This window comes from Populus alba, chromosome 13, assembly GCF_005239225.2.
Source record: "Populus alba chromosome 13, ASM523922v2, whole genome shotgun sequence".
NCBI classification, from domain to species: Eukaryota; Viridiplantae; Streptophyta; class Magnoliopsida; order Malpighiales; family Salicaceae; genus Populus; species Populus alba.
The window spans coordinates 584,850-612,356 of record NC_133296.1 but is presented as its reverse complement, the minus strand read 5'-3'; the positions used below and the strand labels follow the sequence as shown (position 1 = coordinate 612,356).

At 36.1% G+C, this 27,507-nt stretch overlaps 6 protein-coding genes and 3 non-coding genes across 9 annotated transcripts; 2 read left to right on the top strand and 7 right to left on the bottom strand.

Moving 5' to 3' along the window:
* Positions 1-340: 340 nt before the first annotated feature.
* On the bottom strand, positions 341-3,172 carry LOC118060946 (small COPII coat GTPase SAR1A). Its single transcript, XM_035074267.2, has 3 exons — positions 2,924-3,172; positions 2,058-2,189; positions 341-894 (listed from the first exon to the last, which is right to left on the bottom strand). The coding sequence occupies exons 1-3, from the start codon at positions 3,050-3,052 to the stop codon at positions 574-576; spliced, it is 582 nt and encodes a 193-aa protein (XP_034930158.1). The 5' UTR covers positions 3,053-3,172; the 3' UTR covers positions 341-573.
* LOC118061002 (small nucleolar RNA snoR83) lies at positions 1,249-1,369 on the bottom strand. The gene has a single exon (XR_004689520.1). It is a non-coding gene; the product is annotated as a small nucleolar RNA snoR83 (small nucleolar RNA).
* LOC118061004 (small nucleolar RNA snoR83) lies at positions 1,605-1,726 on the bottom strand. The gene has a single exon (XR_004689522.1). It is a non-coding gene; the product is annotated as a small nucleolar RNA snoR83 (small nucleolar RNA).
* A 713-nt stretch (positions 3,173-3,885) lies between the features above and the next one.
* On the bottom strand, positions 3,886-5,928 carry LOC118060947 (small COPII coat GTPase SAR1B). Its single transcript, XM_035074268.2, has 3 exons — positions 5,684-5,928; positions 5,183-5,314; positions 3,886-4,364 (listed from the first exon to the last, which is right to left on the bottom strand). The coding sequence occupies exons 1-3, from the start codon at positions 5,810-5,812 to the stop codon at positions 4,047-4,049; spliced, it is 579 nt and encodes a 192-aa protein (XP_034930159.1). The 5' UTR covers positions 5,813-5,928; the 3' UTR covers positions 3,886-4,046.
* LOC118061003 (small nucleolar RNA snoR83) lies at positions 4,606-4,725 on the bottom strand. Its single transcript, XR_004689521.1, has one exon. It is a non-coding gene; the product is annotated as a small nucleolar RNA snoR83 (small nucleolar RNA).
* A 4,159-nt stretch (positions 5,929-10,087) lies between the features above and the next one.
* Positions 10,088-11,463, top strand: LOC118060945 (universal stress protein PHOS32). Its single transcript, XM_035074266.2, has 4 exons — positions 10,088-10,490; positions 10,588-10,697; positions 10,837-10,955; positions 11,228-11,463. The coding sequence occupies exons 1-4, from the start codon at positions 10,301-10,303 to the stop codon at positions 11,322-11,324; spliced, it is 516 nt and encodes a 171-aa protein (XP_034930157.1). The 5' UTR covers positions 10,088-10,300; the 3' UTR covers positions 11,325-11,463.
* Positions 11,464-12,407: 944 nt separating this feature from the next.
* Positions 12,408-17,085, top strand: LOC118060944 (histidine kinase CKI1). Its single transcript, XM_035074265.2, has 7 exons — positions 12,408-13,021; positions 13,131-13,352; positions 13,482-14,138; positions 14,385-14,760; positions 14,853-15,427; positions 15,507-16,649; positions 16,771-17,085. Exons 1-7 carry the CDS (start codon positions 12,950-12,952, stop codon positions 16,981-16,983), a joined length of 3,258 nt encoding a protein of 1,085 aa, XP_034930156.1. The 5' UTR covers positions 12,408-12,949; the 3' UTR covers positions 16,984-17,085.
* A 780-nt stretch (positions 17,086-17,865) lies between these two features.
* Positions 17,866-21,525, bottom strand: LOC118060943 (calreticulin). The gene is made up of 14 exons (XM_035074264.2): positions 21,366-21,525; positions 20,541-20,648; positions 20,242-20,434; positions 19,901-20,159; positions 19,722-19,778; positions 19,576-19,623; positions 19,395-19,481; positions 19,249-19,306; positions 19,094-19,161; positions 18,924-19,019; positions 18,804-18,851; positions 18,416-18,445; positions 18,242-18,334; positions 17,866-18,149 (listed from the first exon to the last, which is right to left on the bottom strand). The coding sequence occupies exons 1-14, from the start codon at positions 21,451-21,453 to the stop codon at positions 18,138-18,140; spliced, it is 1,245 nt and encodes a 414-aa protein (XP_034930155.1). The 5' UTR covers positions 21,454-21,525; the 3' UTR covers positions 17,866-18,137.
* A 1,021-nt stretch (positions 21,526-22,546) lies between these two features.
* Positions 22,547-27,126, bottom strand: LOC118060942 (pyrophosphate-energized vacuolar membrane proton pump 1). The gene is made up of 8 exons (XM_035074263.2): positions 26,502-27,126; positions 25,238-25,812; positions 24,748-25,127; positions 24,575-24,661; positions 23,962-24,292; positions 23,383-23,793; positions 23,211-23,270; positions 22,547-23,055 (listed from the first exon to the last, which is right to left on the bottom strand). Exons 1-8 carry the CDS (start codon positions 26,722-26,724, stop codon positions 22,849-22,851), a joined length of 2,274 nt encoding a protein of 757 aa, XP_034930154.1. The 5' UTR covers positions 26,725-27,126; the 3' UTR covers positions 22,547-22,848.
* Positions 27,127-27,507: the final 381 nt, after the last annotated feature.

Here is a 27,507-nt window from a genome sequence, read left to right as displayed (position 1 = left end):
ATCAAGCAAGTACTCGTGAAGATTCAAGGTACAAACAACAGATTGCTTTTGAGGTTAATGGAAATGCTCTTCGAATGCTTGATCCATGAAAGAAACCAAACCATCTTGCAAAACAAAACACCCTCTTGTCGGTGGAGAATCATATGCTCTTCCACATGATTTGACAAGGGTTCACCTTTAATGGTGAACCTTCGCTTTCCCTTTAAAGAATCAACAGCAGATACAAATTGCAGCAATCAAGCACTTTTAACAACTCTCTTGTCCCATTGAATTGTTGGGAGACAGTGGACGTGCCATGTAATAACAAACTCAAGTGTCAAGTAAGCGAGCAGGCAGCGGAGAACAAGAAGTAACGTCCATTTTCATTGCTCATAACAAACAACAAATCATCAATCACTTCTAGGTTTTTTCACTATGCACATGAGGTAGCATGTATGCCATTTTACCCAAAGCGAAGGCCAAACAACGTGAAAATACCTTCAAACGTGATTATACAACGATGATGTCCATTGGATACAGTATGAGACATCAGAGAGCTTAAGAACTAGACGGATCTTAGTTTCCTGTAGATTGCTACTTGATATACTGAGAAAGCCACCTGAAACCCTCTCCATAGCCCATTTTGCGGACAATGCTACACATGAACACCTCGAGGGGACGGACATTTGAGTCTACCAAGTTCACCTTGCCCTTGCCGGTGGTGAAGTTGGTAAGACCCAGGTAGAAACGCAACTCATCTTCTGAGGCAGCATCTGGGATATCAATCTTGTTGCCCAAAACAAGAAAGGGGACATTGGCTAATGCTTCATCAGAGAGGAGAGCATCCAATTCTTTCTTGGACTCCGCAAATCTCTCTTTGTCATAAGCATCTACCAGGTAAACAACAGCATCCACCTTCACATACAAAGAACTTTATGTCAAAACTCAGCAGTACAACACAAAAAGAACAAACAAATCCGACAAGGACATCCCAACATGGTCATCTATTCATGATGTTACAAAGACCAAAAAACTTAGAAATCATGAGAAAACAAAGAAAGCAGGCAAACAGGAATCCCGTGAGAACACAGTAATCACCCACAGTAAACCATTTTACCACTATAGTTATTCATACGCAACCAATTACAAAAGTGCAGGACAACAAATTACAACTCGGGCATTCTGTGTCTCAAAGTAGAAAATCAGAATGCAGTTCATCCAAGTCAATATAAGTCTGCGATAACTAATGCAGGGGGGGGGGGGGGAGGCACATGTATGGTGAAGTACTAGTGAAACACTTGCAAAGACTAAAAAATGCCATCAGCGAACTCCCATTTCAGTTTTTGCCTCCCATGAATCAAATAATCACAAAACAAACATTATGTGGGATTATGACGGCATGAGAGAATATTATTCAACTCAGTTAACATGTTCAATATATGTGTTGATGAGAAAGTCACTTTGGCTTCCTTAACCTTTTCACTTGTAGGCAACTAAATGTGAAAAGACCACAAATTAAAACTACCGCATCCTATATTTCAGAATTGAAAATCATAATGCAGTTCATCTCTATTAGCAGCCAACATAGATAAATAAAAATTGGCCCAACTGGAGGGTGGGGGGACACATGCATGGTGAGTACTAATTAAGCACCTTGCAAGGACCCAAAAGTGCTATCAGCAAACTCCCGTGTTGTTACTAGCCTCCCATGAATCGGATAATCACAAGATCCAACATTATCTGGGATTATGAAGGCCATAAAATCTCCCTTATGAATATTATCAACACTTGAGCAGTTAACATATCCAATGCAAGGGTTCATCACACAGTAACCTTCACTTCCTTAATTTTTTAAGCAGCTTCCTAAGATTCCTAAACCATTTCACAAATAATCCATGCCTTAACATCACCAAAAGTGGAAACAACTATCAAATTCCTAAATCTCTACACATTCCACTAAATAGCAAATATTAATCACAAGTATTGAAATTATGACTGCAACCACAAACAATTACCTGTTCCACGCATTGCAAAAATACAAAACAATATACAAGTTTGGGAGAGAGCAGATAACGGACCTTGGCATAGTAATCTTTCCAAACTCGACGGGCAATCTGATGGCCACCCAAATCAAAAGCCTTGAACTTGATTTTGCCTATACTCAATTCCTCTGATGTTGGATACTGCGTTGGCTGATGCTGCACCAATCTCTGCACTTGCGCACACAAACAATAACAAAAGCCATTACAAAATAAATTCATTTCTTCAAATTCTCACTTATAGAATCAAAACTTTTACACTTTAAACAAAACGCATTTCGTTTACAATCTTTAGTGACCTGAAGTACAATCCAGCCAAAAAAAGAAATTAAATATCAATTTTATAATCACACGGTAGCTGTTAATTTATTTTTTCGAGTTGAAGAAACTTAAATAAATAAACCATAACTATAAATAATGATTGATCAACAGCTACGATTTGCTTTTGAGAAAGATCTAATGGCAGTGATTAAAGAATAAAGGGTTAAACTTCAAGCCTTAATTTTCCATTTTTTTACTTCCAACTATAAAGACAAAATTTAAGAAAAAAAATCCTAATTCATATTTAACTTCTTAGCAACCAAAAACTTCACAAAAGTAATAAATTTACAATCTTTATTCAATTTTCCAGAAATTTCTCAGCAACCAAACAGAACGCAGATAAAAAAAATCATAAGAAAAAACAAGCCAATAATTCAATTAAAATAAAACAAAAGTACCTCTTTTTTTTTGTCAATTGCAACAAAACCCAGTTGATATTTCAACTCTAATTGACCAAAACTTTAACAAAATATAATTAAGTTTCAATCTTTATTCGATTTTCCTAGCTTTTTCAGCGACCAAACAAAACCGAGGAAAGAAAATCATAAACTAAATCAATAAATAATTGAACTAAAAAAACGTACCTCGTCTTTTAACATGTGAAGCAATGTGGTTTTGCCAGCATTATCAAGGCCTAAAAACAAGATCTTAGCTTCTTTTTGCCATAAACCAAGTGATGCTAGCACCCCATAAAACCAATCAAGCAAAAACATTTTTTAAATATAAAATTTTTAGCTTCAATCAATCAAGATTTTGTTGAATTTTTTTTTATAAAAAAGCGTGGCAGTCTAGAGAAAGAGAGACAGGAGAGAGATTGATGCCAGTTTTTGAGAGAGAGAATATATGTACAGAGATTTTATTTTATTTGATGTGGGTGTGAGTATGAGTGTGAGGTGGCGGTAATTGATTGGTGTTGTTGTTATTGGTGGGTCGGGTTACCAGGTTAGATTGTTTGGACCAATGAAAAGCGAGAATTGTGCTTGGAGGCGTCATTGGGTGACTTCTGACCGTTGATTAAGGAATGGACGGTTTTGATTGATTAGGACGTGGGTTTTCTTTTTCGGGGGGGTAAGTTTTGTCTGTGGTGGGAGATGGCAATTAGGGCAAAACGGGGGGTGTGTGTGGCTTTGGAATGTGTGACATGTGGAGGATGGAACTTGGGCCCACAGGCCAAAACTAGAGGCTTTTGCAGTTCTCAGAAGATTTTGATTGCCACGTGAGCAAAATGCCATCATGGCAGCCGACCGTCAAGTTGGCTGGCAAGGTGATCGGTAGAGATGGCGATGGGGCGCTGATAGGTCTTTCGACCATGTAATAGAAGATAGCCTTTACCCGAATCCCTGTCATAAATGGAGTCACTTTAACTTTCCAGTTTCAAATTTAGAAGATTGAAGGAGATGATCTCCGAAGTACATTGCTCCCTGTCATAAATGGTGTCAGAGTAGTATCGCTCCCTTTCATTGCTAACAGACCACAAATCATTGATCGCTTTTAGGTTTCATCACGGAAATGATGGAGCATGTATTTCATTTTAAAATAGAGAGCATGGCATAAACAGTGAGAAAGACCTTCAACTATGATTCTAAAAAGTCAACATCCAAACTCGTTCTATATAAAACATAGCACTTGAGAACTGAACAGGTCTTTGATTTCAATAGCTCCCTTGGGAACTAAACGGATCGGATCTTAGATTTATATAGCTCAATTCTAGATGTACTGAGAAAGCCACCTGAAACCTTCTCCGTAACCCATCTTGCGGACAATGCTACACATGAAGACCTCGAGTGGACGAACATTTGAGTCTCCCAAGCTCACCTTTCCCTTGCCGGTGGTGAAGTTGACAAGGCCAAGGTGGTACCGCAACTCTTCTTCTGAGGCAGCATATGGAATATCGATCTTGTTGCCCAAAACAAGAAAGGGGACATTGGCTAATGCTTCATCAGAGAGGAGAGCATCTAGTTCTTTCTTTGATTCAGCGAATCTCTCCTTGTCGAAAGCATCTACCAGGTAAACAACTGCATCCACCTTCACAAGAAAAGGATTTTGATGTCAAAACTCAGAAGTACAATATAGCCCAGGAAAAACCCAACAAGGAACAGTCAGACACGGCTATACTAAAAGTTACCGTGTCAATAGTAAAAAATGACAAATGATGTGCAAAAATGGAGAGGAAGACAACAAGTACTCAGGTGGTTCATGTGGAATTTTCCATTATTCAAGGGCTAGAACAAATAAAAACTCAGCAGTTCCATATTGCAATGGAAAAAAATGTCTGGTTAGGTATTAGTAAAACACTTTGCTAAGACCAAAATTGTTATCAGCGAACTCCCATTTGGTATGTGCCTCCCACGAATCAGATCATCACAAAAGCAACATTGTCTGGGATTATGAAATAAAAAATCAGTCTCCAATTCAAACGTTGTTGACACTTGGTCGGTTAACATATCCAAGTTCAAGGGCATTTTCCCCTTCCTCCAACATAATTTGATGTCCGGAAGGGGAAAAAAAAACCTCATATTGCCATCCAATAAGACTAAATGCAGTAACTTTCGTTTACTTGAATCATTTCACCGAGTTTCGCAAAATTCCTAAACTGTAAGGACACAGCTCCAAATCCTAGCATTAACAAAAGTGGATACCACCTTCAACTTCCTGAATCTGCATGCATTTCTCTAAAAGGTAAACATCAACGACAAGCATCAAGAAATGATTGCAACTTACAACCACAATGAACAACCAATCCACACGTTCCAAACAACTAATGTGCTGAACCTCATTGCTTGCAAAACCAATATGCTAAAATATACTATACAAAACATTATGAGAGAGAATAAATAAAAAACCTTGGCATAGTAATCTTTCCAAACTCGACGAGCAATCTGATGGCCGCCCAAATCAAAAGCCTTAAACTTGATCTTCCCTATGCTCAACTCCTCTGATGTTGGATACTGTGTAGGTTGGTGTTGCACTAATCTCTGCCACACCGAAAAACGAAAAACAAAACCCATAACAAAAGTTAATTCATTTCTTCAATTTCACTTCATACAGTCAAAACCCAGTTCATTCTCATTTCTCGGTAACCAAAGACTTAGCAAAAACAATTAAAATCTGAATCTTTAAGCCTTAAGCTTTCATTGCTTTTCCATCTAATTCACTCATAAACACAAAATTTGGACCACCTAACAAAAACCCAGTTTATTTTTCACTTCCGAGTCACCAAAAACTTGACAAACTAAAACAATTAAAGAGCCTAAAGATTCAATTTTCTTTGCAGTTTCTCAGAAACCAAACAAAAACCAGAAATAAAAATTAAAAACAAATATGAAAAAATAACTCAAAAGCACCTCATCTTTTAACATGTGAAGCAAGGTGGTTTTGCCTGCATTATCAAGGCCCAAGAACAGGATCTTGGCTTCTTTTTGCCACAAACCAAGTGATGCCAGCACCCCATAAAACCAATCAACCAAAAACATTATTTTTCGAAAAAGAAGAGAACTTCTAAAGTTTCAAGTATTTGATTTGCTAATTAAAACAGAGAGAGAGAGAGAGAGAATAAGCTGAGTTACATCTTTCTCTTTCTTTTTCAAAATTTAATACATGTTGTAATATTTCACAGCTCTAAAATGACGGAAAAAAATATTAAAAAAATGAGTTTCCCATTATACTCTCGTATCTAATAAATAATAAACTAAAACAATATGAACCAAAATGTAATATTCAGAAAAACACAGGAGTCAAAATAAAATCTATGTGGTGGGTCGGGTTCCCGGGTTAGAAAGCTTGGACCAATGGGGAAGCTAGGGTCTTGGCCGTTGTCGTCATTGGGTGAAAGTGGGCCGTTGACTTTAAGAACGGACGGTCTAAGATTGGATTAAAATTGGATTGTGGGTTTTTTTTATGGGTATTCGTTAGGTGGCAGATAGAAATTAATTAGCTGGCTTTGTTCGGCGGGTGTGGTTGCAAAAACCAGAGGCTCTAATTGTTTTTTTTTTTAAAAAAAAAAAAAATAAAAAATACTGGATTTTGTGGGTTGAAATTTAGGATAATTTTTATTTAAAAAAAAAAAAAAAAAAGTTGGATTTAGAATGGTGCGCTTAGTAAAAATTTTTATTCATTTTGAATTTCCATGAAAACACTAATTTATAGAAATAAATAAAGATAACTTTTAATAAAATTACATGATGGAATTTATGGGATCTACCAACAAGATTCACTCATTCAAGTATGGGATTCTTTATAAAATAATTTTGGGAAATTTTTAAGTGTAGATTTATAAATCTATTTGTTTTTGTGTTTTAAAAATGTTTTTGAAAAGATTTAAATTTATTTTTATTTTTTTATTTTAAATTAATATATTTTTTATGTTTTCAAATCATTTAATGTGTTGATATTAAAAATAATTTTTTTAAAAAAAATATTATTTTAATATATTTATAAATTAAAAATATTTTAAAAAGTTACAGGAAATTTATTTAATGGGGGTGATATTGGTAAATGTCTCCAATTTTGGATTACATAAATTTACTCCAATTACATATTCTGAAATTACGAGGCAAGTAGTACAGCACTTGACTTTTTATCAAAGTACCCATAAGAACTTTGAAAATTCATGTCGTTTGATTTGTTTTATGTGATGGTCTTTCTAATTCTTGAAATTCAAATCCTAAAATTCAGATAAATACAATTGGGTTTACAAAATAATAACTTAAAAAATATTTATATTTTTTTTCTTTTCTAGTCTAGAGCATTAATTAAAGTTGATGATTGGAGTGAAATATAAGTTAATATTTTGTTTTTTATTTTAAAAACATAAAAATTCATTGAAAAAAATATTTCATAGAAAAAATTATTTTATATTTTTAATCAAAAATATTTTTGTCTTTTTTATTATCCATCCCTTATGATATGGAAAACTAGCCTAAAAGAGAGCAAAAAACCCGTGAAAAAAATCAAACTGTGAAAAATAATTAATTAAACTTATTAGAATTTTAAAAAAAACTGACCGGTTCGATTTTGATTTTATAAGCCTGAAACCGAAAAAATATAACTAAATTCAAATTGAAAAAAAAACTAGAAAAAACCGAATCAAACTATAAAAATCGAAGCAAATCAATTTAAACTGATTTTTATTCTAAAAAAACAAATCAAAATTGATTGATTTGAATCCGTTTTGGTTCGGTTTTAGTTTTTTTTTAAACAAAAAAATTCAGTTTGGTTATTTAAAAAAAAAAATCAAATCAAACCGAAAATAATTACCACTAAACTAACTAATCACAATAACATTTTTTTTAAAAAAAACATGAAAATATTTAAAATCATTATTTAATGTATATAAAGATGTGAGATTGTTTTGATTAATTTTCCTTGTTTATTAGAAAAAAATTTTTCAAATAAACAAATGGATACTAGACAGATCTTGTCTTTTTCCTTGTTTAACCATGATGGAGAATCTTAGTATAAAAAAATTCAAAGTAACCGGACATCATTTCTGACTTTACCGCTTTAGCACTATGAACTAATCATAAAGAAGAAAAAACGAAATTGACCTTAGATATGTAATTAATACCATTTAAAGAAAAGCTAAAAGCGGTGAAAATTTTACTGTAGCTCTGTACGTGGATTGAAAAAATTAATTATTTATTTATTTATTATTGAGTGAGAAGAACTTAAGCCTTTGAAGGTTCTTGATATCCAGAAATAATATTAATGTTATTAATGGTAATATAACAATAACAATAATAGTTAAATAATTAAGACAATGACAATACCAATAACAATATATAATAATTATAGTTATAACAATAATGATAACAAAGATAATAATAATATACTTACAATAATAATAATAATACTACTAATAATAATAATAACAACATTATTATTATTATTATCAATACTATTTATTAATAATAGTATTAATAACGATAGCTATAATGATAATGCCAATAGTGATGACAATAATAACAACAATAAAAATAATAATAACTATAATAATAATAGTGATAATTTATTATTTAATGTTAGATTTGCTTAAAATTAAGTTTTACTATGTTTTTATATACAGTATTTCTTGAATTGTTGATTTAAAAAGTTTACATGATTTGATTTGATTTCTTTAACACTAGTCTTTTAATATAAAAATGATCATTCAAATGTCTCTTATATATTTTATTAAAAACTCTTGCTAGACTGATTCAGTTGTAATGAGTCCAAATATTCATTGCATCTTATAAGATGTCTTGGGCTAATTTATCAACTCTAAATCGTAGTTCTAATTAAACTAAATCTATAAAAATTTATAATATCAACTTAACGTATGAAAATTTATAATATAAAAAATTAGCCCAACCGTAGTCAACTAAGTTACCTCTAAACTAACCAATAACAATAACATTTTTTTTTTTAAAAAAAAAAATACGAAAAGATTTAAATTCATTATTTAATGTACATAACGATGTGAGATTGTTTTGATTAGTTTTCCTTGTTTATTATAAAAAATATTTTATAATAAACAAATGGGCACTGGACATATCTTGTCTTTTTCCTTGTTTAACTATGATAGAGAATCTTATATATAAAAAATTCAAAGTAAGTAACCGGACAACATTTCTGACTTTACCACTTTAGCACTATGAACTAATCATAAAGAGGAAAAGACGAAATTGACCTTAGATATGTAGTCATTACCATTAAAAGAAAAGCTAAAAGGGTTGAAAATTTTACTGTAGCTCTGTACGTGGATTGCAAAAATTAAATTATTTATTTATTATTGAGTGAGAAAAACTTAAGCCTTTGAATGTTTCTTGATATCCAGAAATAATATTAATGTTATTAATGGTCATATAATAATAATAATAATAACAATAACAACAACTATAATAATAAAATAATTATGACAATAACAATAACAATAATAATAATAATCATGGTCATAACAATAACAATAATAATAATAATAATAATAATAATAATAATAATAATAATAATCATGGTTATAACAATAATAATAATAATAATAATTATGATAAAAATAAAAATAATAGTAATATTAGTTTATGATAGTGGTGATAATAATTATAACAGCAGTAATAATAACAAATATAATGATAGTGTTTACAATAATAATAATAATAATAATAATAATTATTATTATTATTATTGAATGGCTTAATGAGCTAGCTTATAACTGGTTAAGCAAGTTTAACCTGAATAAGTAAAAATTAATCAGTCAATTCAAAGATTTTTTTTTAAAATTATTTTTATTCAAAATAACCCTATTTATTTAAAAAAAATTACTGAAAACGAAGTATTTTATAACATATTCTATAATTAACATGTCGATTCCAATATCAAGGATAGATCAGACCACGTGCCAGGTATGAGTATGATAAGTATGTCTCATGTTAGAGACACGTCACAGGACAGATGCATCTATCCAATAACACTGTCTGCCAACATGGTAGAAATTATATTTTAAATTTTTTTTATTTGAAAATATAATAAAATAATATATAATTTTTATTTTTTTTAATTTTTTTTAATATTAATATATTAAAACAATCCTAAAATAAAAAAAAAGATTTGAAGAAAAATAAGAAGATGACAGTTCAGCTAGAATGCTCTTAAGAAACAACTTCGTCTCCACACGCGTACAGACTGATCCAAATTTGGAAACTATGAAAAAAAGATTAATATATATATATATATATATATATATATTCTTCCATATCCAAAACCCACAAAACAATCGACTGTCCTCGAAAACCCGGAGACAGCCAACGGTTTTGAACCACACCCTACTCCAAGTTGACGACATCTTCCTCTATAATAAAAACACTTTCCTTCTCTTTCTCCCAGCACAAACAAGCAACAAAGCTTAGCCTTCACAAACTTTCTCTATATCTTTGCCTCTCCTTGGTTCTTAACCCTCCATCAAACTACTTGCCCCCCCCTGTCAATCAATGGCTGATGAAATGGGAGCAGCAAAAGAACGCAAGATCCTGGTAGCTGTTGACGAGAGTGAAGAGAGCATGCATGCTCTTTCATGGTCTCTCAAGAATGTCCTGGTTTCTAACAATCCTTCCAAAGATACACTAATTCTTCTTTATGTAAAACCTCCTAGAGTTGTCTACTCTGCTCTTGATGGCACAGGTAGGACTACAAACTCAAGAGACATCTCACAACCCTTCAATATTAATTTCCCTGTGATTCATTTAAAACTCTTTTTTTATGTGTGTTTGATTCTCAGGGTATTTGCTTTCTTCTGATATCATGGCAACTATGCAGAAGTATAGCAATGATATAGCTGATTGTGTTATAGAGAAGGCCAAAAGGATGTGTAGAGAACAGGTTCAAGATGTGAGTTTCAACATATTTCCAGTTAGTGGAGTTTAATACATCAAGGGCTGTATATTTACTCTTTTCTAAGGTCTAGGTGCTGCAGTTGGTTGCTTTGTTTTGTTTGATTTATTGTCTTGATGGATTTGATGATGTCTAGGTCAAGGTGGAGACAATAATTGATCATGGTGATCCAAGGGATGTCATTTGCCAGGCAGCAGAGAAATTGCATGTTGACATGCTGGTCATGGGCAGCCATGGCTATGGTCTTATCAAGAGGTTGGTTGGTCCCTCTCAATTTCCTTTAATCATGTCAGTGCCTGTGTTTTTAACAATGATCACTCTCTTGGATTCTTATCTTGGATATTTTTTAATTTCTGAGAACAGATTCTTTACTTGGATTTTATTAAATCCATGAAAGCAAATATATTAATTATTTATTTACAACAAGAAACTTCACATTTAAGCTTCCTGGTTTAATTTGAATTTAGGTTCCCTTACAGTGTTCTGCATCTATAATCTACTTACTGGTAATTGTTTTTTGACTTTAGGGCATTTCTTGGAAGCGTGAGCAACCACTGTGCACAGAATGTGAAGTGTCCTGTTCTGATCGTGAAGAGGCCCAAATCAAATTCTGGAAGCAAATGAGTAAAAAATATATATAAATAGAGAGAGTTTCTTGTTAATGTGTGCTTTTGAACATCTCTGTGTGTCCTTTCCTATGTATCCTGTTAAGGATGTGTAACCTTTGTATTTGTACATAATTCCAAGGACTCCATTCATCGTCTCTTCTCCTTTAGTTGGCTGAGCAAGCCTTTGTTTCTGAGTGAGACTGGTTGAAAAATGTAAGGGATTTTGCATCACTTGGACACACCTCTTCTTGCAATGATTCTGATAGCTCAACATCTTGTTGGTATATGCTTTACTTTGCGTGGTTCAGATCTTGTGTTTGAGACTTGAAAGAGTTGCCATTTTGAGTAGTGGAAGGTTATGATGGAGTTCTGGAAGAAGATAGAATAGAAAATGCCCTTTGTTCTAGCATGAACCCAATGGCCTGAGAGAATCCCGCTGATGATCTTCCATGGAAAGATTTAGCATGCTTCCTCGGTGTATTCAAAGTGCTCTTAAAAGGAGACTGATGGAGAGTCCTAATGGCCAAAGTAACACTAAAAAATAGCATTCCTCTTGTAGAAAATTTATTCCAGAAGTTTATGGAGAAACCGTTTTACGAAGATCAAGACTAAAAATTCAAATGGAGATCAAAACTATTATTTAAATTTATTAAAAATACAAGAGATTTTTTTTTTAGATTTCTCTAAAAATACAACTTTAAGGCCTGAGAAGACTAATTTTATCTTCGTTGAATGCCACGTCGTCCCCTGTGAAAGGAGTCCAGAATCTGAATTCTGATGTGGCTTTATCTTCAGTCACGTTGATTGTAGCCAAATACATAAGAGGTTCCTACAGAATGGAAATGGGAGAAGCTAGCAATTCCCTTGCGCCACTGTTGAAGGAACAGAGCCAGGACATTCTTTCCCTTCTTTCATGAATTCTGATCCTTTTTCTCCTGCATGTCTCCAGACGTGGGAACTTTTTAGCTCTTGATTGAGCAACTTTTTATTCAATATTTCAAAATCAAATAAAAATGATTTTTGAGAAGACATGTATTTTTATACTTACAAGAATTCATTGCAAAACTACTATATTATATATATATATTGTTTTTTTTTTTTTTTGATTTGAGAAAAAAACAGCTAATAAATCTATGTAAATTAAAAACTATCATTTATCTTAAATAACAAACTCCCTTACGTTTACTAAGATAGTTTTGATTCTCCTAGTCTTTCTCTTTGACTGTAACAGCAACAAAAATCATATGCATGAACACTCTTTCTCTTGTGTCAAGATGAAATACTCTGCCATAGTTGACCTTTCTTGATTGATCAACACTACAAGTCAGGTGATCATTCAATTTTCAATACCTTCAAATGACACTTGTTCATCTGTGACTTGGTGCTTTTTCAGTCCTTTCTATAGTTAAGAGAACTACGTCTCATCTTCTGATCTCTTGTTAAGAAATCAAGCTTGAAAGGCGAGCTTTACTTCTCAGTTTCAAACCTTGTAGATGTCACTAAGGACAGAGCTTAGCCATGGCATCATTCTGATGATACAGTGAATTAATACTATAATGTTTTATTTGTTTTATTCCCCGTGCAATTTTCCTATGTTGCTTTGAAATGTAGGTATCAGAGCACAGATATTTAGCTGCAAAAATGAAGTTCAACTCGGAGAGGTTTCGATCGCTGAAGGCAATTGTTAGGCCTTCTTATTTTCTCATCATTCTAGTAATTCCCTCCTCAAGCTCACACCGTTTTGTTTTGTTGTTCTTCCTTTTCAATGGTTTGCCACTTTTAAAGTTTGTAGCAGAACTTACACTCCTGTTTAACATATCAGGTTCTTTCAAGTTTCATGTTCTCAGAATTGTGTGTGATGATTAAGCAATCCAAAAACCGCGTAATGTCTGAGTCTGAAGGAGTTCGTAACAAATCGTTTTCAGAGATTCACATGACCGCAGGACTGCTGCACTGCCTGAACTCATCAGCTTCAAATTTAGCAAGAGCTTTAAGCTCATCTTTGAATGGAACTCAGCTTTCATTTGTTGCCATTCAAGCTAAGGTTAATGTGACCAAAACCATCGGAATGTGATTTCTATGAGTAGCTAAGCAGAATAGGAATGGCAAGGGGTGTTTTCTTGATCCGGCACCCAACCCCTCGGTGACTGATGGGTAGTGTTTTTGTTTTCAGGTTGCACCAACTTTGTTCCTAGCACTCTCGACGATTCCAGAATTATCACAAGTTTCATACATTGGACTTGATGGTCTATTATTCTCCTTCTACAATGCCGAGGACCAAACATTTTCAGTCTATTCCAACACTTCATTTTCCTCGAAGTGGTTTACTCAACCCGTAAATCGTGACACCGGGAAGTTATATGGAGATGCAGTTGCCTCTGACCCTAAGGTTACTGTAAATTCAAGCTGGTTTCAGAAGGCCTTGAATAGCACAAGTGGGCATTCTTCAATGGATACTGGGTGGAACAATGCTCAAGATAGCTTATTCCTTAACGCGGCAGCCGTTGATGGAAGGGGTGTTGTATCCCTTGGGTTTCCAGTAGAAGTGGTCATTAATCATTTTGCGGCGCTGGATTTTCATGGAGGGTTTTTTCACTTGGGAACTGCAAATGGACAGGTTGTTGTGCAAACAAAGCTTCCAAACAGTCAAATAGAGATACACAACGACACGGTTATGGTGCAAACAATGAAGCGAAATGGTGACCCTTTAGGTCACTATAATATCTCATGTGATCCCGAGGATGGCAGATTAAGACCTCTTCATAAGAAGATAGTGGGAATCAAGTACATGTTTTACTGCTCCACTCTTGATATAGCTGGACTTAAATCGGTATGTCAAGTCCCTTAAGAACAGAATCTGTAGTATGTTGTGCTAGATATATAAATTTCCTTAGGATGCTAGTATGCATTTTGAAGCTGACCTGAAAGTCGATCACCATGTTTCAGATCAGAAATTTTTCTTCAGAATTTCCCGTACTGGCGCTTCTCTTCATGCATACATCTGCACAGAGCTGAAAACAATGAACTGTCAGACTCCATATCCAGTCCAATTCTTACTCAAAAATTTTCTTTTCAGGTTTATGTATTGGCTTATCCCAGAAATGGTCTAGTGCACCTCATCCACAGAAACAGCATGCTATCACTCCTGCTTCTAGCCCTCGTGTTTATTTTCATTGTTATCTCCCTCTGCGCCTACCTATTCTTGACTGCAAGAGCCACAAATCGCGAGATGTTTCTATGCGCTTCCCTCATAAAACAGACAGAAGCAACTCAACAAGCGGAGCGCAAGAGCATGAACAAAACCAAGGCCTTTGCGGGTGCAAATCATGATGTCCGCAACTCTCTGGCAGCTGTAAGAGCTTCAATACATTTTTGCCAGGAAGAGGCTAATCCAGAATCCAAGTTAGCGGCACAATTAGTACAGTTAGAAAATCATACAAAGGACCTTCTTGGTTAGTTAGCAATATCTTCTTTCAATCTTTACCTTTGGAGTCCAACTTCATCATAAATTTCTGAACTTTTTGTTTGAAAAATGTTGTCTCAGGCATATTGAACTCAATTCTGGACATGAGTAAGATTGAAGCAGGGAAAACATCACTTGAAATAGAAGATTTCAACTTGGCCGAACTCCTTGAGGAGGTAGTTGATATGTTCTATCCTTTGGGAATGAACAAAGGCATAGACATTGTGCTAGATCCCTGTGATGGCTCTACACTCAAATCTGCTAAAGTGAGAGGCGATCGATTAAAACTTAAACAGATATTGTGCAACTTGGTGAATAATGCAATAAAGTTTACGTCAGAAGGTAATGTCTCGATTCGTGCTGTGGTTAAGAAGAAAAACTTTAGAAAAGAGATCATTGCTTCTAATCGTACAACTGTGATGAAGTTTCTATCTCGGTTTTGCTACAAGAACCAAGATAGCTTCAATGATCTTGATGCTCTCAATACCGTTGAAGAAAATCCCAACGAAGTGGAGTTTGAATTTGAGGTGGATGATACAGGCAAAGGAATACCTAAAGATAAGCAAAAATCCCTCTTTGAAGACTATGTTCAAGTTAAGGAAACAGCTACAGGACAGGAAGGAACTGGTTTGGGACTTGGCATTGTCCAATCTTTGGTAAGAAAAAGATAATTATTACTTCAGAACTTGTTTTAGCTTCCTTCATTCTTCTGATTATATTAAACATGTGCTCCAGGTACGTGTGATGAAAGGAGAGTTAAGAATTGTTGAGAAAGAGCTTGGAGAAAGAGGCACCTGCTTCAAGTTCAATGTTTTTCTTTCCTCTGTTGAGCCCAAATCAGCCGAACCAGAAGAAGATCGCCGCTCGAGTGCATTTCATCAACACTTTACATTCATGTCACCAAAACCAGAAGGGTCCCATGTCATAATCTTCATTCCTGGTGAAGAACGAAGAAAGGTCTTGAAGAAGTACATTGAGCGCTTGAACATTAAGGTGACAATAATTAAGCAGGTGATGAATTTACAGCTAGAGCTTGAGAAGGTTAAGCGCAAGCTAGACCTTTCTTATTTCATCTCAGGAAAACCAGAAAACACTTTTGATGACTACTTGAGCAAGTCTGCATCCACCAACTCCGATCGTGGATCACTCGATGGATCTCTAAACATCAAGGATGAAGGTGATCACATTACACCGCACTACAAAAAGACCAACTCCAAAAGTTCATCAAGCATCATACTGCTCGTGATCGATGTCAACGAAGCTACTAGTTACCCTAACTTCCAAAACATCCTGGCTAACCTTCGGAAAGACATTGGAAAGTCTTTGTGCAAGGTTGTTTGGTTGGATGATCCAATCATGGGACATTCAAGCGACGAGGTGAAGGATAGGGTAACCGCAGAAGGCGATTATGTGTTCCATAAACCACTTCATGGTTCATGTTTAAATCAAGTCCTATCATTGCTTCCGGAACGCAAGGGTGCATCTCATTGCAACTTCTCAAAGTCCACAAGGAGGACAGCTGTTCAAGAAGTCCAGGATTGTGCAGATTCTAATCTTTCGAATGACTTGACTTGCTCGGAGATCATTGAGCTAGACCTTGCTGCGCCTCAGAGCAGCTCACTCAGACCGATAACGGCGAATAAACCCACCGTAGAAGCTGGTTCCAAACCCTTGAATGGAAAGAATGTCCTGGTTGTTGAAGATTCCATGTTGCTGCAGAGATTAACCAGTTCTGTTCTGAAAAAACTTGGAGCAAGCGTTGAAGTCTGCACAAATGGAAAAGAGGCCTTCGATGAAGTCAGCAAATCATTAAGTGATCAGAAGAAGGATGGGGATTCAATCTCTCTCCCTTATGATATCATTTTCATGGATTGTGAGGTATGAATTCATCAACTTCTATCCCACAAATACAATTATCATTTGCAATAATTCAAAACTCATTTCACTGCCGGGTTTTTTTTTTTTTTTTTTTTTTTTGGGGGGGGGGATGAAAATATAGATGCCAGTAATGAATGGATTTGAGGCAACAAGGTTGATACGAATGGAGGAAGAGCAATATAGTGGCGTTCATATACCAATCATAGCATTAACTGCCCATGCGATGCCAGAGCAAACAAGTAAAGTCTTTGATGCTGGAATGGATTTCCACCTAACCAAACCCTTGGAAGAGAGAAAGATGCTGGAGGTTGTCCTCTCGATTGTTAATGACTGAGACCTTGCCGCCTTCATTCTTTAGCACCAGCAGCTTCCAACTTTTCTAGTTTCTTTCCTGTTTTTTCTTCTTTTAATCACTACTACCACTCCATTTCGTATTCATTATTTTGCAAAAGATGAGCTCTGGAAAAAAGATGGGATGCTTTGAAAGTAATTTCTGCAATGCGTTTTCCTTTAAATAGTATTGTTTTTTTTAGAATTATTTATAATAATTTTAATATGTTGATATAAAAAATAAAAAAATCTAAAAATAAATTATTTTAATATATTTTTAAATAAAAAATATTTTTTAAAAATTTCATCACCACATTAATCACTAAAATACATGTTAATGGTAGTTAATAGAGACCAAAAAATAAATGGGAAAAAAGAAAACCAAATCCCACCAAAAAACAATAAAAACTCTTTTTCTATCAAAAAACATTTTTTAAATTCTCTCACTCGCTCTCTCTGATATTAATCCATTGTGCTTTAATTGTTTAGTGGTTACATGCTGAATTACCATAAAACTTCCGAGTATTGATGCAAAACCAGCATCGAAAAATAACCACGCTTATTACATCATTAAATTTGAATTTAATAATTTGAATTATTATTATTTAATTAAAGACCAATGACGTGATAAACATTGCGCTAAAGCTAGTATTCTACACCCCGCCAAGAAATATTCCATACGGTCTAAACACAAGAGGTTTGGTTGCTACAGTCCTCGCTGATGATTTGAGCATGCATCATCAACACAACCAGTGGGCATTGAGCTATTCGTACAAAATCATTCATTGGAGGTCTAATCCACCAAGTGATTTTAATAGAGGCCTGTCTCACTCAACTCCCTTGTTACACACCGAGCCAGGTTAGGCTTTAAGAAAACTAAATCAAATGAACAAAACGCAATGAACTTCAGCAGGGGGGGGGGGATTTGAAGAACGTTCAAACTATTTTTATGAATGTGATAATAAAAGCACAGTTCCCATTCCTTCTCAAGGCCCGGATACTTAAAAAACAATCAGCCACGCGGTTCTCAACCCGTTTTGGCCCTCCCTCCCTAAACGAACGGACTCCTACAACTACGAATTATGAGGAAAAAAATTACGAGCACTTGGTGCCAAGCTTTATCTCTAGACTGACTTTGCTCGCAAGAGAGCTTCCTCATCACAACTCATCCTGCAAACAAATATGAAACATGGAATACTGATCAGCGGACAGCCAATTACACAATGTTGATTTCACATCATTTCGGGGGAAAGAAAACCTACATGTCCTTCATCTTCATCCTCAGCCGTGTCTGCTTTGGTCTCGGCATCGGAATCCTCTCCTTCAGCATCACCGGCCTCATCCTCCTCCTCAGCCTGAAAAAAACAGGATCGTGCAATTAGTGCCAGAAACACAAGTAAATATCAAATGTTTTTGCAAGAAGTTTGTATGCTTACATCAGAGTCAGCTGGATCTTCCTTGGATTCCTGAAATGATCAAAACGCAAACATTAGGAAAGAGTTGTACAATTCCAGAAACAGAATTAATGCAGTAATATGGAATGGCAAACGTCCTCCAACAGCTTTCTACTGCAAAAAAGCACTCGGCCCACTTAACAACACTAACAAGCACCCCCATAAGACATTACTTTAAGAGTTTTAACATACAAGAGCATGATACAGCATGAAAATAAATAAATAAATAAAATCAGTCCTTTCTCACATCACATCTAGAATGGTTTCATTTAAGAAAAAAGATCTGAATCTGCACAGCAAACCAATATACATCTCCCGTAAATTACAGAACATCCATAATTTTTCATGCAACACAAGACCAAGAAGGTACCTCCTCGTCTCTTTTCTTCTCTGCCTCCTCGAATGCTGCCTTCTCAGCCTGCAAAATTCAATAATGTCATCAAAAGGCTCCACTTTGGATGATTTAATTTCAATGAGAAAAGCCACATACATCTTTCTGCTTTCCCCACGTTTCTTCAGCCATCTGCTTTGCGTACTCAGGGTCATCAGAGACCAAGACATTGTCAAACATGGTTCCAGATTTCACCTGGCATAAAACAAAGTTGTTTGTCACTGAGTGGATTGATCAGAATTTGACAATACATATGGTGAGATAAATACCTGCCACAACTCAATGCCAACATATCTCAAGTCAGGGTAAACATAGAGTTCTGGATCATCCTTGAAATCTGAGAAACATTCACATTTAATCAAGTACCATTTAACTGGAAATTTAGGAGCATATAAAACGAATCCAATATGAGGCAAAAGCAAACCTGGGTTGTCAATAATTGGTGCCTTCCATTTGCCCTGGTAGTTGGGGTTCTTAATTTTCTGCAACAATAGCAGAGTTATAAATATATATGGCCCCTAAAGCAAAAGGCAACATCAAAAGCTTTCAACTAAACACAGAGGCACAAACCTTTGGCTTCCATGGGCCCTTGTACTCAGGGTTAGGAATGGTTGGGGCAGTCCACTCACCATCTTCCTCATCATCCCAGTCCTCGGGCTACAATTGCAAACCACTTCAATTAGAAAATTATTTCTCAGAAATCAAAGATTCATAACACACTGATTAGAAAAGCAGGAACTTTGGTAACTACCTTTTTGGCTTCAGGATCTGGAAGTTCTTTAGGAATGTCATCATAACCCTGCAAAAATAAATAAATAATACATAAACCACAGATGGTCACATCAATTATACATTTCCAAACACCCTCCGAAGTTCAAAAATAATTTAATCTGTTACCTCTGGCTTCTTGTCCTCGGGATCAGGAATATACTCCTTGTCATCCCAATCTTCTGGCTGCCATCCAGTGAAGAGGTTACATTGTCATCAAAACCAAAAGGCCAACTAGCTAACTGTCATCAAAACCTAAAGAGGCAAACTAACTAAACAATATAGCAATTTGGGTGCTAGGTACTTACTTTCTTGGCCTCAGGATCCTTGATTGTCTTCGATGGGAGAAGATCCCAGTCAGAGTACAAACTGCCAGTTTGCTTCTCCACATTGTCAATAAGGATACTGTATGTAGCATCAGGACGGATGATCAATGTGTAGACATGAGAGAGCTGGTCAGTCTCACAAGGAACTTCCTTCTTGATCAAGTGGTTTGCTTCATTGTAGTTAAGAATGGCATGGACTTTCTTGGTGCTGTATCCACATATATCTGGTCCAAACATGATACTACAACAAACCATTAAATGCCAAATCAGCAATTCAGACTAACACAACAATACCGTAGGATTACAGTGGGAAAAGCAGTAACCTGTATGGGGTGTCACCACCAAATTTCTTCTGGTCAACTTCACCACTGAGCAACTTCATGTACCCACCACCACAGTCAAGCTTTTGCTCATGCTTGACGGAGAATTGGAAGACTAGTGTCTGATCCTTGTTGCTGAATTTAGGGAACTCAGCTGAAATAGCATAGAACCTATAGTCTTCACTTGTTTGGATACCTGCATCAAGATGTCAAAAAGATAAAGCCAACCAGCCAACTCAACATACTTCAAAACACCAAGAGTTCAACCGTCAAACATTCCACTGGAAACATCGACGAAATACCTTTGTCATTGGGGTCTCCATTCCATTTTCCAGAAGTGTAGTTCCACACCCCAGCAGTGTTCTCATCTTTCTTCCAATCAGATACAACCCATCTATTCTCCCATCCATCTTCAATTTCACGCAAAACCACAAAAACCAGATTAGCTATCATCAAACATAACTTTAATCATACAATGCCAATGCAAAATTAGAAATGAACCCAGGAAACATGCCAATTATCTTTTGCCGATTACAAGAGTTTGACAATTCCACATTTCTTCAAAACTTTAGATAACGAAATCAGTAATAATTGCAACAATTGCTTTCATCATATCAAGGTTCAAAAACTATAACACCGTATACTTGTTTACGAAATCACTTTCCTTCTCCCTTCCAAATTTCATATGAAATGCAGCTCTAATTACAGCAATAAAATCCATAAAACCACCACAATCATCATCAACCACTATACAGAACCATAGAACAGTACCGGATCTAAACAAAATTATTCCAGTTTTAACCTCAATTACTCTATAATTAACCAAGTCACCACTCCAAAACAAACAGATCCACACATCAAACACAATCACCGATCCTTTACCAGTCAAATCGAAACCAATCTAGATCACTAACTACACTAAAACCACTACTCCTAAATTAATACGCATACAAATACGTACATCTATACGTTTATATAAATGCCAATAAATACCGAAATGAAACACGAAAAAAAAGACCGATCGAATCAAATCAAAATGTGAGGCAAATTCAACGATCTAGATCAAATCACAAGTTTATTAGCTAATACACGAATAGGTAGATATATGCCGTTTCGTATAGTTATACCTTCGAATCGTTCTTCGAAGAAGACTTTAGCAGATGCGATCGCGAAGAGAGAGAAGAGAATCAGAGGGAGGATTTTAGGGTTTGCCATCTTATTTGAAAATGGAGCAGGTTACACTGGGAGAGTGATCCTTGGAGGGATTTTATAGAGGAGCGTTTTCGTGAATTTTCGCGTGGTTATGTGGACGAATAGGAAGTTGACGTGTAGGATTTGGAGTGTCATTGGAGTGACGTGGAAGTGAGAGATTGGTAAATAGCATCAAATTTGTTGTGGGATTTTGGGATTTTCTTTTTTGTTAGAGGTAAGGAAGTGGCAGGTGGTGGTTGGTGGGATGGGATTAAGTGGGGCCGATTGAGAAGGGTTTTTTTTAATGTTGAGCAGGTTTGATTTGGAGATTAATTACTGAATGTCACTTGGAGAGGTTCGCGCAGATAACATAGAAATAAACATATTTGGTTAGAAAATAATAATACAAAATAAACATGCTTATTAAATAATTTTAAAATAAAAATTTATACTTTCAAAATAAAATATACATGAAGCAAAGTCATTCTATTTTTTTTATTTTTTTATCATGCCAGTCTCTATATCTTTAAAATAAAAAATTCATGAATATATATGCATTCTGTCTCGTTGTTTACATCCTTTTTATCTCATTAATTAAAAAAATAACAAAAAATTACTTTAATTTCATGTATGCACACCAAAAATTAGGTACCAAGTGCCAAATCCATGCAAATTACAAAAGCTATGGTGCCCTTGGGATATTCCTTTAAGAAAGTACATAAAAAAGGCAATAAAAAATCCACCATGTAAGATAACTTTGGGAGGCCATTGAACTTATCCAGGCTGGCGGTGGGCTCTGGCACTTTATTTTATTTCCTGCCTTGCATGCTTAGATTGGAAGCCACTCCATGCTCAAAGTTGCTTATGAAGTTTTCCATGTTCCACATTTTAAATTTCACAGCAACCTCCCCTGCCTGTCTCTTGTAGGATGAGCCTGTTGCTTCAGTCCAATAATGTAGTTTTCTTGCTTGGTTTTATCGAATTTTATTTTAAAATATATATGTTTTTTTGATAAAATATTGAATTAACTTATTAACAATCGATTAACCTGGTCCCACAGAAACAAATTTTAAATTAGGTTCTGTAACTATGATTTTATTTTGATGTCATGCGCGAGTAAAAATAAAAATTATTTTTTTATTATTTCAAGGAAGCATGAAATTATTTAAGGAAAAGTCATGCTTGACTCTTCATGGGCACATTGTTCATAGGGTGAAGACAATTCTACACATGAAACAAGAAATTAAGGTGCACTAGAAACTTGTTCAATTATTGTGAAGTGGTCTCAATTGCGGTATCGAAGCCTTATGTATATTTTTGCTCCATCACCAGACAAGGAGAGCTCAATTAGGTGACGATGCTGCTTCACCAGCGATCAACGTATGTACCTGAACAATCCTGACAGCTTGAGGGTCTCGATTAGAGAAATTTGAAGAGCAAACCTCCATGAGCGGCGAAGAATGGAGCAAAAACCAGTGACTCAACTGCCATCAGCTTTATCAGGATGTTAAGTGACGGGCCTGAAGTGTCCTTGAGGGGATCTCCAATGGTGTCGCCAATGACAGCAGCTTTGTGTGCATCTGAACCCTTTGGACCCAACGATTTTGCATGCTCCGATGCACCAGCCTAAACCACATTGCAATCCGGGATCAGACACAACATAGCTAAGAAATCTCGCAGACTAACTAGAGTGTTAGGCAGTGTGGTAGCGATTGCTTTTTAGAATTTTGCAAAACATAGGTAGAAACGCAGCCCAAACGGGCTCGAACAAAAATTGTTACCTCTATGTATTTCTTGGCATTATCCCATGCCCCTCCGGTGTTAGAGGCCGAAATGGCAACCTGGTAAGAGGAGAACAGAAAGACACTTTGGTTAACTCTGAGCACCAGCAAAGTTTTCTATGGTTCTATAGTAACATAGCTCTGTTAGGGGAGATGAACAATGAGAACACACCTGAACACCAGAAACAAGTGAACCAGCAAGAACACCAGCAAGAGTTTCAACCCCGAATAAGGTTCCGGTGATAAGTGGTGTCAGCATAACCAACGCACCAGGTGGGATCATCTCCCTGAGAGAGGCATCAGTTGAAATCTTGACACAGTTTGCGTAGTCTGGTTTGGCTCTACCTTCCATAAGCCCTGGAATAGTATTGAACTGTCGACGAACCTCTTCGACCATTTTGAGTGCTGCACTTCCCACACTCTTCATTGTCATGGCGGAGAACCAGTATGGAAGCATAGCCCCAACGATCAACCCAACGAAGACCTTGGGGGTTAAAACGTCGACGGTATTGATGCCAGCCCTGCTGACAAAGGCACCAAACAAAGCAAGGGAAACAAGAGCAGCTGATCCAATAGCAAAACCCTGGGGCATGAAGCAGCAAAACGTTACAAGGGTTTAGTGCGACTTGAGATCATCAAGTGGTGGCAGGAGTCCTTGTGGAAACGACACAAGCCCATGAGATCTAACATGGAAAACAACTCAAAGAGTCACTGGCATTTTGGCAGTTAAAGAACAGATTAGTAGCCCTACCTTGCCGATTGCAGCAGTGGTGTTGCCAGCAGCATCTAGAGCATCCGTTCTTTCACGAATCTTATGACTCATACCAGCCATTTCTGCAATACCACCAGCATTATCACTTATGGGCCCATAAGCATCAATTGCAAGACCAGTGGCGATGGTACTGAGCATTCCCAAAGCAGCCACAGCAATTCCATACATGGCGGCCAGGCTAAAGCTAACATATATAGCAATGGCAATGGCAAATATTGGAACGATGACAGATTTGTATCCCAAAGCCAACCCGAAAATCACATTCGTCGCAGCACCTGTCCTGCAGGAATCTGCTACATCCTGCACGGGACTGCAGAATCCAACATGCACATAAATCGAAAGCATTCAAGGCAAGACCTTGAAAAATATAGAAACACTCGGGTGGATATTTTTTAACAGAAGAAACACTTTATAAGCCAATCCCAGGGTCACATACTCTCGATCATTATACTATTTTCTGACACTGGCAATGAATTATAAAAGGTTTTGTATTTCCTGAAAGCCGTGATTCTAACAGCTATACGCAGCAATTCGCAAGTCTAAAAGAAGAGCTACTTGCTAGATAATGAGATTCTTGAAGATGATAACCAACCTATAGGCATTGCTAGTGTAATACTCTGTTGTATATCCAATCACAAGTCCAGCCCACAAGCCAATGGTGACACAGAAGAAAAGGTGCCTGCAGTAATATGTAATTCAATCAACAAAAAGGAACCTACAAAATATTCCAGGGAAAAAGCAATAGACTTTTGGTGGGTAGCATACCAGTTCTTGACAGCCTTCTCGGTTCCGAAATTGAAGAGAGTGAATTCTGATGGCAAAGCGAAAAAGCTGACCATGGCAATCCCAACAGTCATCAGAATCGTTGAGACAACGAGTTGCCTTTTCAATGACGGCTCAATTTGACTTACATCCCTGATCTCAGAGAGATCAGTTGCAAAAAGTGTAGTTATCAGGCAAACCACAATTCCAACTGAGCTTATAATCAGCGGATAGGACATGGCTGTGTAGTCATGGCTAATACCAATGGATGATATTGAAGCAACAAAAAGTGCTGCACAGGAGGCTTCAGCATAAGATCCAAATAGGTCAGACCCCATCCCAGCAATGTCTCCTACGTTGTCACCCACATTATCAGCAATAACCTGTAATAAAACCGTCAACCATTGCAACCAATCAATGTTAATGGCACAGAGGGTGAACTTTTAATCATGATAATCATTCAAGGAGTTTTATAGAAGGTCAAGGAAATTACAGCTGGATTTCTTGGATCGTCTTCAGGGATATTCCGTTCAACTTTTCCGACAAGGTCAGCCCCAACATCAGCTGCTTTTGTATATATACCTCCTCCAACTCTTCCAAAGAGTGCCATTGATGAACCTCCAAGGCCATAACCGGTAATGGACTCATAAAGTCCTTCCCAGTCATCTCCATAGTAGATCTTGAATAAGATGATGGAGATATAGAGCACCAAAAGGCCATTTGCAGCAAGAAGAAAACCCATCACTGCCCCTGAGCGAAAAGCTGTAATAAAGGCCTTTCCTACACCCTTCCTTGCTTCTAGAGTTGTCCTGGCGTTGGCATAGGTTGCGATCTTCATCCCTAAGAAGCCTGAGAGGACAGAAGTAAGAGCACCAAGCAAGAAAGCAAGTGTGCTAAAGGCAGCGTTGGCAAGAGCTGGTTTGCAAAGTTTCCCTTGGCTGTATGTGCAAGGTTCACTCTTGGTGCTGAATCCCTTAACTGAACCAAGGAAGAAGAATATGATGGCAGCAAAAACTCCCATGAAGACACTGAGGTACTTGTACTGAGTAAACAGGAACGAGGTTGCCCCTGACAACAAATCAGGTCAAATAAACATCACAATTCTCAAAATGGTTTCCTCATCAATGCAACATTTATATACTTCACCAGAAGCTCTGAAAAGCCATCAAAGGATGGATCAAAGGACACTACCTGCATGCTGATGATTGGCTAATACTCTTTCCAGTTATAATTCAAGTGTCAGCACTCAGAGAATCAATAAGTTGGCATATGCCTTTAAAACAAGAAAACACAGAACTTGAAGGGCAATCCAAAGAGTCAACAAAGATAAACTTTCAACTTTCCAATTTGCCTATCCCAAATTGACAAAAGGCTTATTTTTGCCATATATTTAGCCAAGGAGCTCATTATCCAGATGATCATCAACGTTATTGGCCTACAGTGGACAGAGAAGTTGTTGCTAACTAGCCAAAGAATAACCAGAGAAGACAGAATCAGAATCAGACACATGCAAACATACATTATGAAGCACCAGCAAAATCAAACCCAGAAAGCATAACAGACAAAAACATTCCATTTTTTTTTATTCATAATATTCTTTCTTTTTTAGCATGAGAGATGATGGAACTCAACATCCTAAAATAAATAAAATATTTTATCAAGAAAAAAAAACCATCCAGAAGAATATCTTTGGTCTATAATATAATCAAGTTAAAGTCCATGAAATCAAGAATCACAAGCAGAGATAGAGAGATTACCAACAGAAATTGCATTCTGGATTTCGGCACACTTGATAGAAACCTCAAGGCTATCAATACCATCTTCTTCCTCTTCAATTAACTTACCACTATAACCATTACTAAAATCACCAGAAACATTCACCTTTGACACTAAATACCACTGAAGCAAAGCAAAAGCGATCCCAACCAGAGCAGCCGCAGGTATCAATACCTGTGTGAGACCTTCACTCAACATTCCCATTTGTAAATGGCTCACTACCTCTCACCTCAGTTTCTTCAGCAGTGTGTAGTATTATACCAGCACAAATGCAAACACAACAAAAACTAGTTTTGGAACACTGACCTATAAAGCATAAACTACTGGCAGAGAATGTAGATTATCCAAAAAGATATCTGTAGAGGCCTCGATTGGTTGGTCCTTGGAATCTGAAAAGGAAAGAAAACTGGTTGGTTTGATCGACAGGTTGGACTAAAGGGATTCTTCCAAACGTTGGATTTTGTTAACCAGTTGATTTGATTAACAGTTTTAAAGTCTTGTCAGTGCTGTCTTTATCTTATGTGCTAGCTGCTGCTGCTGTCATATGCCTTGTTTAAAGTCTTGTCACTTTGTAGATGAGATGAACACCGGTAACTCATCAAAGTTTGGACAAGGGCAGAAAAAGAACAGAAGATTAAAATCCCAATTGAGGAACCAAGTTTACAACTACTAGTTTTCAGGAACAATTTATAGGTGAAGTGGTTATGAATATAATTACGAAATTACTAATCAATGTACCATGACATGCATATTTTCTTTCTTTTTTGGTAAAAAATATTGAATCTGAAATCTTACTAATCCGGATGTTAGACCTAGTTCGAAGACGGATTGGAAAAGAGCTTGGGTCATTTATTTTTATTAAAACGATATTATTTGTTAAAATTAAAGATTTGAAAAATAATTTGACCTGACTAAGAACATCCAATCCAGTCATACCCTCTTTTGCAAGATAAGACTTGCTTCGAATACTTATTTTTTTCATCGTAG

Excerpts from the sequence above, each read along its gene's own strand:
- LOC118060946 (XM_035074267.2), bottom strand. The coding sequence starts at position 3,052 with ATGTTTTTGCTTGATTGGTTTTATGGGGTGCTAGCATCACTTGGTTTA. Across the intron at positions 2,190-2,923 it reads TTCACATGTTAAAAGACGAG|AGATTGGTGCAGCATCAGCC; the intron begins GTACGTTTTTTT and ends GCGCAAGTGCAG. Across the intron at positions 895-2,057 it reads GGAAAGATTACTATGCCAAG|GTGGATGCTGTTGTTTACCT; the intron begins GTCCGTTATCTG and ends TTGTATGTGAAG.
- LOC118060947 (XM_035074268.2), bottom strand. The coding sequence starts at position 5,812 with ATGTTTTTGGTTGATTGGTTTTATGGGGTGCTGGCATCACTTGGTTTG. Across the intron at positions 5,315-5,683 it reads TTCACATGTTAAAAGATGAG|AGATTAGTGCAACACCAACC; the intron begins GTGCTTTTGAGT and ends TCGGTGTGGCAG. Across the intron at positions 4,365-5,182 it reads GGAAAGATTACTATGCCAAG|GTGGATGCAGTTGTTTACCT; the intron begins GTTTTTTATTTA and ends TTTCTTGTGAAG.
- LOC118060945 (XM_035074266.2), top strand. The coding sequence starts at position 10,301 with ATGGCTGATGAAATGGGAGCAGCAAAAGAACGCAAGATCCTGGTAGCT. Across the intron at positions 10,698-10,836 it reads GTAGAGAACAGGTTCAAGAT|GTCAAGGTGGAGACAATAAT; the intron begins GTGAGTTTCAAC and ends GATGATGTCTAG. Across the intron at positions 10,956-11,227 it reads GGCTATGGTCTTATCAAGAG|GGCATTTCTTGGAAGCGTGA; the intron begins GTTGGTTGGTCC and ends TTTTGACTTTAG.
- LOC118060944 (XM_035074265.2), top strand. The coding sequence starts at position 12,950 with ATGAAGTTCAACTCGGAGAGGTTTCGATCGCTGAAGGCAATTGTTAGG. Across the intron at positions 15,428-15,506 it reads TTGGCATTGTCCAATCTTTG|GTACGTGTGATGAAAGGAGA; the intron begins GTAAGAAAAAGA and ends CATGTGCTCCAG. Across the intron at positions 16,650-16,770 it reads TCATTTTCATGGATTGTGAG|ATGCCAGTAATGAATGGATT; the intron begins GTATGAATTCAT and ends ATGAAAATATAG.
- LOC118060943 (XM_035074264.2), bottom strand. The coding sequence starts at position 21,453 with ATGGCAAACCCTAAAATCCTCCCTCTGATTCTCTTCTCTCTCTTCGCG. Across the intron at positions 19,162-19,248 it reads ACCAATTATTGACAACCCAG|ATTTCAAGGATGATCCAGAA; the intron begins GTTTGCTTTTGC and ends AATGTTTCTCAG. Across the intron at positions 18,852-18,923 it reads CGTGGGGAAAGCAGAAAGAT|GCTGAGAAGGCAGCATTCGA; the intron begins GTATGTGGCTTT and ends TGAATTTTGCAG.
- LOC118060942 (XM_035074263.2), bottom strand. The coding sequence starts at position 26,724 with ATGGGAATGTTGAGTGAAGGTCTCACACAGGTATTGATACCTGCGGCT. Across the intron at positions 24,662-24,747 it reads GAGAAGGCTGTCAAGAACTG|GCACCTTTTCTTCTGTGTCA; the intron begins GTATGCTACCCA and ends ATATTACTGCAG. Across the intron at positions 23,794-23,961 it reads CCACTGCTGCAATCGGCAAG|GGTTTTGCTATTGGATCAGC; the intron begins GTAGGGCTACTA and ends TTCATGCCCCAG.